Genomic DNA, 13,286 nt, shown 5'->3' with positions numbered 1-13,286 from the left:
GAGGTAAAAAGACAAGAACACCAGACAATGACTGGAGCCCAAAGCACCAATGGAGATACAGGTATAGGCAGTGAGAGTAAAAATTAGCACTGTGTGGCTTCAACTCCTTCACTTCTCACTGATCTCCATACCAACTTTCATTGTTTTAAAAATGAGGAAGATGGTGGCAGAGGAATTCTGTTCTGGAGATGTATGCTCCTTTCTAGCCTCAGCAAAAATAAGGTAGGCACTTTCAGGAGACCTCTCACACCAAGCTGAACAGGCTTTTCCCATTCACTTACAAAGCGCCACGTAGTTTTGGTGCAACAAGAAACTAGCTCACTACAGCTGCTGGGCTCTGAGGGAGGACATGGTTGTAACTGCAGAATCCCCCATCACTCATAGCAAGGATCAAGATGAAAGAAGCTTGTTTGACTATAACCTAGATTAGTTCTATAGAAAGGAAAAGAAAAAATCTCTGTAAGTTTCACAGAGAAATAATTAAAAGACCTAATGAATAAGGAACCTGAAACAGCCAGTCTCCTACACTCACTTCAGCAGCAGAACAACACTACTTAAGTGGGCAAAAAAAAGATGAATTTATTCCTTAACTACTTTGGAGGTTTCCACAACCCTCACCTCAGTAATACAATCATCTTCACAATCCAAAGGATGCCTACATACCATATGAAGTACCTACAGGATTAATTTTATCCACCACTTAACAACACATCACCTCTAGGGTGAAATATAACAACAGTTTAATAGGGCATACTGACTCAAAACAAGAAATACCACACGTCATTCCTAGCTCAACTACTCCAAACTAATAAACCTCTCCTGCAATATGCTTAAGCCCTTGTAGAAGTTCAAAACAATAGAGAAAGTAAAAGGCAAGATGCCCACCAGTAATATAAAGTGAATGTAACATGAACTGGAGGTGATTCAAACTACTAAGCACTTTTTATAGCTTCTCAAATTTGGACAAAAAGCAGAAACTGGACACGGCAAAATCTGGTGTCTTGCAACACAAAAGTCTGTGGAGATTATTAATTCAGCCTTTAAGATGATTTTTTTTTCACATGTATGCATATATTTATTAGTCCCAGCTAATAAATATGCTGTCGTATACCAATATACAAATCAAAAACATAGTAAGACTTCCTCTCCAATCAAAAAAGCTCAGGTTTATAGCACAGTCTGAAGTCAACCATAGAAATGATTGAAAGATATGAAAGGCACGTCATTCAAATGTCAAAAAGCTGCTTCCAACAGCTGTTTTCAAAAAAGCAGCAGTGATTAAACATGTTCCAGACTCAGCAGAACACTGGAAAAGGTAGTAGCTCTTTCTCAAGACAATACCAAGGGTCTTAAGACTCTGGTGTTGTAGCCACTGTTAAGCTGTTGGAGAAAAAAATTACAAGAGAATCACAGCTTTTGTTAAGGTAACAAAACAAAAAGTTTCCACCTTTTATGACTACAGACAAAAGATTGAAAACATGGCATAAAGCCTGAAGGAACAAAAGAAGATGGTAAGTAACAGCACGTCAAAATGTATTATTACCAAAACTTTGCTAATACTATAGTTTTCCAAGGCCTACCTCATGATTACTTAACATCTGGAGAGTTGCTACTGCAATTTCTGATTATAAGATCATCTGAAATGTGTTTGGTTTCCAGTTAAGACAACTACAGTTGTGTGATAACAGAAAGAAAATGATGCGGTATTTGCTACTCAGGAACACAGATATTATTTCACAATTAGTGCCATATTCAACACCTCCTCCCAGTCCCAGAGCTCCAAGGTATTACTTAACTATTTGTCAGCTATTAGCTACTCTGTATTATAAACATAAAGTGTAGTAATGCTGCCTCACTACTGGAAAGGAAGAAACATTGAGAGCACTTCAGATTTTTCTTTCCATGGGAAAAGAGTAACACACAGTCTGGTTATATCCAATGCATCATTTGTGTTGTTTACACATCTGCTGTTCTGTGAGCAGCTATGGCCACACACTGTGCTTAGGTCGTCAACCGTTTTTAGGAATACCTGTTCCAAGCAGTGCCTGGTTTCCACAGGACAACTCAGAAGCTGGTTTCCTCATCCTACTGAGGAGGAAAGTCTGCCCGTCTGTCAGGCATAGACTTTTGATCAGGGCTTCGCATACCACAACTGTTGGTGCTACCAGCACAGAGGATTCCATGCCAAACAAAAACCAAGTCTATAACAGACACTGTCATGACACGCTCCTAAAACACAGACAGATCTTACTGTAACTGCCTCCACCTTTTCCTTCCACGTTCCACATATAACACACGTCCCACTTGCAACATTTCAGTTTTGTTAGGATGTCCTGTATGAGGAGCTCACACTGGCACAGCTATACAGGCAGAGCTCTGACAGCATATACCTTGCCTGTATAAAAAGAGAATTCAAAAGCAACACGGAGTAGTTCTGTTACGAAAAAGCTCTGTTTTCCCTGGCATGTAGATCTAATGGTTCAATGTACAACAGTGTAAAGGAAGGGAACTCAGACCTTCAGCATTGACATTGACAGGTTACAATTTCAGTGAGTTTCACTGTAAAGTTAATTCTATTTCAGAGTCCAGGGATTGATATATGATAGCAGCCTACAATTTTCCTTCATGTATGAATTCCCAAAGGTTTCAAATGAATGTTCAGAACCTCTGTGAAGATAATAATAATAAGCTAACTGATAAAAAGCTTGGACTCTCTGCCCCCTATTAACCCTCTTGAACAGCTTAAAGATTAGGCACCCCTACATCAAGGTGCCTAAGCCCCGTGGACAAAACCACCGAAAAATTAGGCAGCTCTGCCAACCCTGTGAGAAGCAAAACCTGGAAAAAGATGGAAAGCAAAACATATGTAACTGGAAGTGCATGCTACTGCAGGGTTTGTAACTTTAGGTATGCCTCTAGCGGTTGGAAGAAGTTGTTTGAGCAAGCCACCTGAGCAGTTTTAATTCGGGTTTCAAACAATCAAGAATTTTTCACCGCAGTCAGGCGGCATCACAGGACAGGGCCCGTTCGGGAGATGAGAGATGTGCAGCTGGATCAGCTGGACCGCACCCCCACCGGGCCCGGATTTCTGCCCTGGATCGAGGACCTGCACCGCCCACCCTACCGAGCCGTAGGGCCAGGGGCGCTCCAAACAAACCCAGAGGAGCGCAATAAAGTGGGGACAAAGTGCGACAACAGCAGGGGGGAACCCCCGCAGGGCGCCCCGCTCCCCTTCCGCGGGCCGGGCGGAGGCAACGACGGGCTCGGCTCGCTCGGGACGGGCGGAAGCGGAGCGGGGCTGAGCGCGGCACGGCCCCGCCGCGATACGTGGCAGGGCTCCCGGCCGGGCCGGGCCGTGCCGGCGATCACCCACCTTTCTCACTCTGCGGGCCGTGTAGAGCCCCATCCCGTCCTGCACTTGGGACGACTTCAGGGCAAACCTATCCGGCACGTACATGCCCAGCATTTTGCACCGGGCCGGGCTGCCGCCGGCTAGCGGGGAGGAGGAGGGCTCCCAGGGACTTCCATCGCACCGGGGGAGGGGGCAGGACGAGGGGCTGGGTGCGGGGCTCGCCCGGCTCCCGAACACGGCGAGGGGAGGAGCCGGCACCGGCACCCGCCGGGCCGGGCGGCAGAAGGGGGCGCGCTCGCCCGCGGGGCAGCGGCCGTTGCGGACCGTTAGTGGCGGTTGGGGACCGCTGGAGATCATCGGGGGCTTCGCGCTGTCGAGGGGCCGAAGGGGAGGGAGCGAGTTCCTCAGCCGGGGTTAGCCTTGGTGTTCTTCCAGAGACATTAACAGATGTATAGAGAGTCGAAGTAGTTAAAGTTTCTAGTCGCCACCAAAGCATAGGAGAAATCTTGTGGCGGTAGCAGTAGGAGGGAATGAAAAAATGCACAGAATTTTAGTTTCGAGATGGCAGTAAACATCAGTACAAGAGTATGTGGCCTTCTGGATCAAGTGGGTTTCTGCAGTAGCAAAACTTGTCAGTCCATAGACAGTAGGGAAAAGTGGAAAAAAGGAGAAACAGGGCCAGCCATATACAAGAGTCCCTTTGACTACTTCCTGGTTTCCCTATATACATGCACAACTCTGCCATTTTGTGCTTAGTACATACAGAGCATCATATAGTAGATATATGGCTTTAAAAAAAACATCACCTTTGTTACGTGTATCCTCACCCACACATCTATATACACAGATGCATACAGTGATGTATGATACGATGTCATTCAGTACATGAGTAACTGCTCTTGTAAATTAGAGGAGGCCCCAACTTTGACAACAGGAAGGGAAACTCAAACAACATGGCCCCAAATGACTTTGGGAATTAAAACAGCAATCAGAGACAACTTTAAAATCTAGACTTTCTAAATTATCAGCGTCCAGGGCATCAAAAAAAAAAATCTACATCGATGAAAATAAGAACTCTAATACCCCAAAAACAATTGTAGTGAACAAGAGGAAATAAAACTGAAATAGTAGGCCTAGATAACTTAAGAGTAACAGCAAAACTTAACTAAGCTTAAGATCCAGTCCCAAAGCTTCCATATGCATATATGGAAGAACATACTTAATATTTTTTCTAGAATATCTTCTAAAGTTGAGGCTGATCTTAGTACATGTAAGATTAAGATGCTAGCATCATTTTCCTTGTCTCTGACATTTTTCAAGGGCCCTGAGTATTTTAAAATTAATTTGCACTCTATGAAGTCCTCAGTATTTCTCTTATCAAAAGAGAGCTTGAAAGCACTTCATATTTCAGCTTCTTCAGAAATACTATGGTATAGTTTGCAATGCATTTACTTCATTTACATTTAAGCTCTTGAAGTAGGCATGACTATTCTTATTTAGAAACTTCGCCCATAATTATTCTAATATGAAACACAGCTAGTTATATCTCCTTCAGTTTAAGCAAAATAGGAAAGATCGGGCAAAGCAGACACCAGTCTCTCATAGTGTGATGGATGTTGTCAGATTAATTGGATATTCACAACTGCCCAGACACCAATAGATTCTTCTAAATTAAATTAGTCAGCCATTTTGACCATAAGGTGTTATAAATAGTTTAATGTGGTGTTAGTTTTGCCCTTTCTGGTTCATACAAGGGGCACTGCAGGGGCTAGAGTCAGCCTTCTCAAGCATAAAACTGACAATGCTAATCAAGCAGATGTTAACAGCTCTTTTATTTTGTCCTATCTGCAGCTGCAAGGAGAGTGATATCTCAGAGATCCAAATGAATCAGATCAGACAGAACAAAGATGAAAGGCATCATATGCTGAATGTATGTTGACTGTTAGTCAATGTCAAGAGTGGAACATGCAGAACATGTAAGTTTCATTATTACTGCTTTGTATTTGGTGCATACAGCCTGCTGTCATTCTGTAATGAACATACTTCAGCTGAGGATGCAGCATACAACAGCAAAAGGAGTTTTCTTGCTGGCATAGCAAAGTCATCTCCAAAGTGACCAACTGAACAAGTGAACACATGTAGCTGTTAAAACAGCTACATGTACAGCAGGGTTTACTGGCATAGCTGGCAGCAGCTTGGGAGTATGATATGACCACCATGTGATACGACTACACTGACAGAACTTCAGTGCTATGTCTCAGACTCAAGAATCATGATGCCCTAGTAGAAAGACATGAAGAAATGCCTCCAAGGCCCCTCCACACAAACAGCTGCCAGATGGCATGGAACAGATAGTTATCTACCATCTCAGTAAAGGCTCTAATGAGCAAAGTATGGGGAAGGAAAAAACTTTTGTCAGTCAATTGTCCAGGCTTTTTTTTTTTTAAGAAACTGAGAAGTATGCCTTTGTGTGTACCTCCCAAAACCTCATATCAACAGGTTTTTTTTTAAGTTTATGTACAGCAATCCGCATTGACCTATTGATTTCTTCTGAAAGACACCAAATATTTGGTGCACTATGTCAGAGTGTTGTCTACCCTACAGTTATAAGTCACCACACCCAATGATTTGCTATCTTCAAGTTTCCAACTCCTGCATAAACATATATCAAGGCAATTCTTTGCTGTTTTCAAATATATATTTTTTTTGGCATTTGCACTAAAACAGGTGCAATTGAGGGTGACAATCAATCCAGGAATGTTTGAGCTCAGGGACACAATCAACTTCATTGTCAAGGCTATTCAGTGCTGCCTAGGTGGCTTAACTGTGCTAGTGGGTGGCACTCATGTTCTAGAACAATGCCTGAGAAAATTGGTTTGTGCGCACAACTCAGACAAGAGTCACGTGCAGAAACCACACTCACCCAGAGAAAACAGAAATGATTTGTGCAGAATTCCTTAGCCCTTATTAATGACAATACCATTATTGCTCAAGGAAGTTGATCTACCACAGCTGGGCTAGACAGCAGTAGATGATATTCCAAGAATAGAAAGAAAGCAGCTTTGATATGTACACAAGATGAAGTTATTTGTTCATATAATAAGAATAAGCATACTCAGCAGGGTCCCATGAGACTTCAAATACCAGTTCTCTCTTTAGCCAGAGTCCTGGGAAAAGGACAATGAAGAGATTCCAGTGGAGATTAGAGTTTGAATATAAAACACACAAGTTTTTACCTAGTATTGTAAACTGGAATTAATCCAGTGTATTTAAAAAGCACTGCTGAAGTGACGGCACAAAATTATATAGAAGTTATTAAAAATATGACTTTCTTTCAGAGTGAAACCCTAATACCACTCAGGTATAGGCAAGCTCAGTGAGTCCCTTCCTTGCAATCTCAACGTTCCCCCAGGGACAAGCATGAAAGTGGATGAACTTTGCATATTTTTGGTTCCACTGCACGTAACATTTGATTGTAATCTTCAGAAGTACCCTGACATATACTGAGTGTATTCCATATTTTAGACACGTAAAGCACATTTCAATTAACCCAGCTAAGAGGTTTAAAGATAGGAAGAGGACATACTTAGCAGCAGCCACTGAACAAGATTTGATTGGATGGTTTGGGGTGTTCACTACCCCCCACACAACTGCTTTGATTCATTAGTTTTAATTAATTCATGTACACAGTTATGTTTTCTTTCCTAGTATTATTAGCATAACCATTTTTGGTTTGCATTTTTAAACTAGCTCCGAACACTTTAGTTGCTATTTACAAAATATAATTGCAAAAAATATGGAAAGAAATACAAGGGGACAGCTGGGTTCCATTTTTATTGGCCTAATTCTTTTAAGAAGAATGCTTTGATAGTTTTAGTATTCATTTCAACTGAATAAGACAAATGAATTGTTGGGAACCAAAAAAATCTGAGGAATATACCTAATTAAAAACAATCCATTCTGAAGTAATGTATTGAAAAATAGGAGGCATTTTTGATTCTAACCTGCACCTTATAAGAGTGAGTAATGAAGCACAAAGTTATATAAAAGGCATAATATTCAATTTGAACTGTTATAAACATAACAAAGAAAGGCTAATTCTTGTAAGTTTAAATTACAGAATCACAGAATCACCTAGGTTGGAAGAGACCTCCAAGATCATCTAGTCCAGCCTCTGACCTAACACTAACAAGTCCTCCACTAAACCATATCACTAAGCTCTACATCTAAACGTCTTTTAAAGACCTCCAGGGATGGCGACTCAACCACTTCCCTGGGCAGCCCATTCCAATGCCTAACAACCCTTTCAGTAAAGAAGTTCTTCCCAATATCCAACCTAAACCTCCCCTGGCACAACTTTAGCCCATTCCCCCTCGTCCTGTCACCAGGCACGTGGGAGAATAGACCAACCCCCACCTCGCTACAGCCTCCTTTAAGGTACCTGTAGAGAGCGATAAGGTCGCCCCTGAGCCTCCTCTTCTCCAGGCTGAACAACCCCAGCTCCCTCAGCCGCTCCTCGTAAGACTTGTTCTCCAGACCCCTCACCAGCTTTGTCGCCCTTCTCTGGATTCTCTCGAGCACCTCCATGTCCTTCTTGCAGCGAGGGGCCCAAAAATTGGGTCATTTGTTGTCTTAGTTCTTAAATAAAGGTACCTTTACAATTTATAAAGTAGGTCATATACTTCGAGTTGACCAAATAGGGAACGCCCTTCATACACCGTGCTTCCCCATTGCTCTACTTTTTAGTTCCTGAATTGCTTGTCCATTCATCAAGTTAGTTATGATTAGGTTAACATGGTGCTATAAAGCTTCATATGGCCTATTCTAGGGCATATCCACAGCCTACACAGTGCTGAACAGTTGAAAAAGCACACCTTTCACCACAGACCCCCCCCAACTCCACCCCCAAATGCAAACAGTGAGCTACAACTCATCCACAGTCTAGCACAGAGAGAAACCAAACATGTCGAGCCACTGCTTCTATGTTACTCTGTAGTTACGTGTTTAGAACTACATTCAGCACCAAGGAAAAACACTGGGACATCCAACAACCTCCAGATTTGAAGCCTGATAGTGTCAGGAACCACTTGCATAACCTCCCTGTAATGTATTTTCATGAGAAAGCTCTTCCACAATCATGGAAGCTGCTACATCCCAAATTAAATTCCATGGAAGGAATCCATGTGTTGTGACAAACAAAATAATTGCAGGAGTTACTTGTCTGGAGTTTTAATACTTGTTGCAACATCATTCCAGAAGCATGGTACCATATTCCCCCCACCCAAGGAACAGCTAATTAAGGGTCATGCTTAAGAAGTTAACATGCCACATTCTTAGAAGAAAAAAAGATTTAAAGCCAAAGCAATCTTCAAGATTCCAGAAGTAAACATGCCAGCCCCTGAAGTGTCCCACAGCTTAGAGAAAAAAAAAATCTGTTCTCCAGAAGAAGGGATGGCTCTTAATTGCTAGTCCTTTGTTTAGATGGATGGTATGGTATCTTCCTTAAAAGTATTTAGGGACTTCACATTTCTTCCCTCCCCTCCTCCTGCCCCTCTAGCAGCTGGACTGAAATCAGAAAGGCAAATGTTCTTTTATCCTTTTAATAGTTCCTTGCATCCTTAAGTATTAGAGTATTAGCTGTTGCAGCATCCACAGCAATTAGGTTCTGGCAGCTGACAGGTCCTAGAAGGGGTGTTATTCATGGTAGTGGTTCTCCATTCCCAGTCTTTACATTCACTATTGCACAATATATTTCTTTACTGAAGATTAATCACATTTGCAGCAGCTGTTTTGAAAGCTTCCCTCCTGGATCTATGCATCTCTTTTCTAACCTCCTCCACTTCCCTCCAACGTGGTTAGAACAGAAGCAACACTTTAAAAGCAACCTTGGGCTACCTTGGATGGTAGCCCATTAGGAGAACACTTGCAATACTGTCAGCTTGCCTTTATTCGTGTATATCTGCACTTTTCCAGTGTGCAAATAGTGCTTAACTTTGACCAGGTATGCAAGGGTTGTAGTCAGATATCCCTGGAATTTGTCAAGCCACTTTCTCTGACTAGGCACAAGGTCATTAACTTCGTGTAGGTTCATTGTTCTCTTTTTCCATCGCAAACTTCCCAAACTTTCTACACCACAGTATCCAGACCAGGATGGAAAAATGGCTGTGTCCTTTTTTTACACAGAAGTTCTCAGGAAACAAAGCTTCCAGCTTCTGTAATGACTATTTGAGGGGAAGATGGGAAGAATAGTATACAGACTCTCAGGTTTCTTGTTCTTGCGAGTTAGAGTTATACTGAGTTCAGCCTAAAAAAAAAAATGACTACCCCCTTATCTAAAGAAGCCAAATACACATGGCTATTTTGAACCAGTAACAGTGATTTTGATATACATTAACAAACAGAATGTGAAGCCATACTGGTTTAGTCCACACAACATACCAATGCATGCAAATATGACAACTCTATTGTTTCTGAAAATAAAATCCAAGTATTGGATTTTATCAAATAAAATGTTTAAAAACAAACAGCAAATTAACTACCAGAGCTTAGCAAGAGCTGTGTATGCCTTTAAAGTCCCCCCTTCCTTAGGGACAACGGCACCCTTACTACTAGTAATCGCCAGGCATGATGGCTGTAAGTACCTGGAACAAATTGTGTTGACATGAGTCAACTTAAACCATATGTTACACTACCAATTAAAAAACTCAATCTCTTAGAAGGTAATCTACTTCCCTAAACAACTAAGCATGCCTTTTGTAAATATGACAACAAGCCCCATCTATTCAGTGTCTCAGCTTCTTTCCCCACTTCTGACAGTATTAGTTTTGTCTGCATTTCCTGGTTTCTGAAAAACCTAAGTTATTCTTTCCCTAATGTACTTTGATTTGCTGAAGAAGATTCCTTTCAAAGCTATTTTTAAGGACTGCTCTTTTTTTGTGGCTTTTTTTCCTACAAAAATTCTTTAAGAGCTGTTTGAATTCAATAAACATTTCAACCTAAAAATTGTTTCCCCACCAAATCTTTCTTCCAATCAATGCCAAGTTTTGTTGTTTTTTTTTCCTGTAAACCAATACAGACTTCTTGTATTGCAATACTCAATATAATTGAAAGCATTAAATGGCAAGACTGATTTTCCAACTTATGTCTGTCTTTGCATGTGAGACAGTTACTGATAAAGCGTCTTTCTCAGATACTTGAAGTCCTAGAAGTCAGGGCCAGGATTTCAGTATTGAACTTGCTCCTTATTCTTTGAACGTATTTAAATACATACATGTGTTTGCAGTTCCATTCCCAAGCTGACCACATATTAAGTGTTTGCTCCTATTGTTTCAGAGGTTTTTAAACTGGGGTTTAAAAAAATCTTAAGGCAAGATTTTAAGTGAGTCAGTGCTGGATTAAGCTAATAATTCAGGTTATTTAGTGATATTCGAAGTAATAACCATTTAATTGATCCACATCATATAGATGTTGCTAAGAAAAGCATAATATAATTGGACTATAGCAATATTTTCCTGCTCTCTCTCTCATGCGACAGGTTTATGTAAGCAGTATAGGAAAGAAGTTTAAAGAGCTAGTAGGGAATAGCTGAAAGTTCTCTGAGCATCAGTAACTAATTTTTAAAATAGTATATATCACATGGGTCTGCCCTAAGCCCTACAGTATTTGCATTTATGGTGACAAATGATCTAAAAGATCAGGTTGCATTTCAATACTGAGAAGATAACTTAGCTAAAACTCACCAGCACCAGGAATAGGGAATGATACAATTGCACAGGTAGCATCTCTTTAGAAAGATCTGGAAGCAGTAGTGGGTCCTACACTAAACTTTAATCAAAGTTATCATGCTGTTGTGAATGTCTGAAATATACTCCTGTTTATACACTCCAGAATGAACAACCACAAGGTAAAATAATCTTCAGTATTTGTTCAGCCTCAGCTGGAGAACAGAGCTGCCTCCTTTTGAGGCATCATGTTTCTAGAAAGGGGACTACCAGACAAAGTACCTGCATGTTTTGGTCAAGTAAAATCATGGCAAGCACATCTAATTTCTTTCTATAGCAGTTAGAGGTCTTATAAGCAAAGGAGGAAAAAAGTCCAGATGCAGTAGACATTGATCAGAAGTCCAGTAGATACTGCCTCAGGAGACAGAGTGAAGATTTTCTGTTCTCTGGACAAAACACCTGAATTTTTCTGTATATACAACAAAAACCTTCAAATGCATTTAAAACTACTTTAAAGGAAGTTAGAAATTGCATCCTTAAATATCGTAAAAGCATCTTCCTCAGCTCAGTAGTATACTATTTCAGCTCAGGAGTGACTTCCTATACTCATCTCACCCACCATGGTTTTGCTGACTCTTCAGGATCAGATCTCTAATAAGTGACTTTCCAGATCCAGCTTCTCCTGGGCAGGCTACTTCCTTCAATACTGACCATTCACATACATGTCCTATTGCATAAAGGTCTCTCCTTCTCAGACCCCATTTCCCATTATACCTTGCATTGAGTTGATCATATGCTCTTTCTGGAAGCATTAAGTCTTAAACTTACATAATTCCTCTCCTACTTGCAACCTAGTCTTGAGGGATCTTAATCTAATACAAACGCAGCCATCAATTGATTCCAGCTCTATGCAACTATTTTCATTTATAAAAAACGTTAGGCTCCCTTTCAGTACCTGCTGTATGCACATAATTTAACTCATATTTGGTAGTTCAACCACACTATAATTTCTTTGTAAAATTTCCAAAAATCTTTAACACTGTAAGGTATTTTTCCACTATTCCTGAACAAAATGCAGAAGCTGGAACACTTGGGTTTTCCCATAGCAGGAAGACAGCTAACTATACTGTACTATGAGCTTACAGTGGTTTGTTAATATTTTTATAGCAGACATAACTGCTTTCATTAGTGACCTCTACCTTTCATGTCTGCCATGTGAATATTCATGTTGGATATTCAGACTTTCACTTCAACCTGAATCTTTAATACTCTGCTATGCAGGGTGTCATAAAAGTGCTACACAGAATATTTTTAAATCCTTTGAGAACAGTCACATACACACAAGATTTCTGAGAAGTTCCTGCTATCAATCTCAAATCAATTTATAGATACTATAGTTAAGAACATTTTACTGTTCCTTAGAGCACTCGCTGAAGTGGGAGCCAGTAACTTTAGAATATGCAAAAACTATTCTAAGCCCATTTTAGGAGACTGAAAGCAAGTAAAGCACTATCTGCTTGTTCTCCACTGAAATCACCGCCTTAGTTGGTGGCATATTCCCCCAGGAAACACTTACTATTCAGTGCTGTAACAAATCCTCTGGAAGGAGGCAAAGATCTTGCTGCTTTAAGTGCAGGCATAGGTGACAGGGATGTGAGTTCTTCACTGTAGGTCTTTGCCACACTCCACCCAGGTATATTTTGTATTCTGAAAGAAAAGACAGAAGCCAGTACCACACACAAAAGTTTAAAATAAATCTGAGTTCTCCACCTACAGGCCTTAACAGATCCAGCTATCCAGATTCACTAATACCGATAGTCATGAGCTGCTTTATCGGCCTTAAGAACCAGCATATGCCTTCTTTTTGGAGGAGGAGGGGGGAAGAATCTGGCACCTCATGCATTTATGCTTAGAATGAACAGAGCCTAACCAAAAAAAAAAAACATTTGTCAGGAGTTAGTTTTTCATTACACTATGATATTTGAAAATACTTTCCTGTTCTCCGTTATATTTTTATCTGACACCATGGGTACTTGGTAATTCCATCCAAAATTTTCAGAATTCAAGGTCAAGTCAGCTGAGAATATAGGATCAGAGAAACAGACCTGCGTGCTAGCTGTTGAACTGTGCTGTATATACTTGAAAAAAGAAATAGTCCAGAGGTTTTACATCAACCCAATGCTCGCTGGAATTAACAACGCTTGTTCATCTTC

At 40.8% G+C, this 13,286-nt stretch overlaps 1 protein-coding gene across 9 annotated transcripts in view; it reads right to left on the bottom strand.

Annotated features, from left to right (window-relative positions):
• PRDM5 (PR/SET domain 5) overlaps positions 1-13,286 on the bottom strand; it is a 102,698-nt gene that overhangs the window by 85,316 nt on the left and 4,096 nt on the right. For 2 of the 9 annotated variants that reach the window (XM_040555802.1, XM_040555801.1), the window contains one exon: positions 12,650-12,780. Coding sequence is in view for 7 of the 9 variants with exons in the window: in XM_040555799.1 (XP_040411733.1) it covers positions 3,374-3,466 (93 nt within the window). In the remaining 2 variants the exon portion in view is untranslated. Of the gene's footprint in view, positions 1-3,373; positions 3,688-12,649; positions 12,781-13,286 lie in introns of those variants that run through there. The other 7 variants (XM_040555799.1, XM_040555795.1, XM_040555798.1 and 4 more) reach the window with 7 other exon arrangements.

Source organism: Cygnus olor, chromosome 4 (assembly GCF_009769625.2).
Source record: "Cygnus olor isolate bCygOlo1 chromosome 4, bCygOlo1.pri.v2, whole genome shotgun sequence".
Lineage (NCBI taxonomy): Eukaryota > Metazoa > Chordata > Aves > Anseriformes > Anatidae > Cygnus > Cygnus olor.
This window is presented reverse-complemented; position numbering and strand designations above follow the sequence as displayed.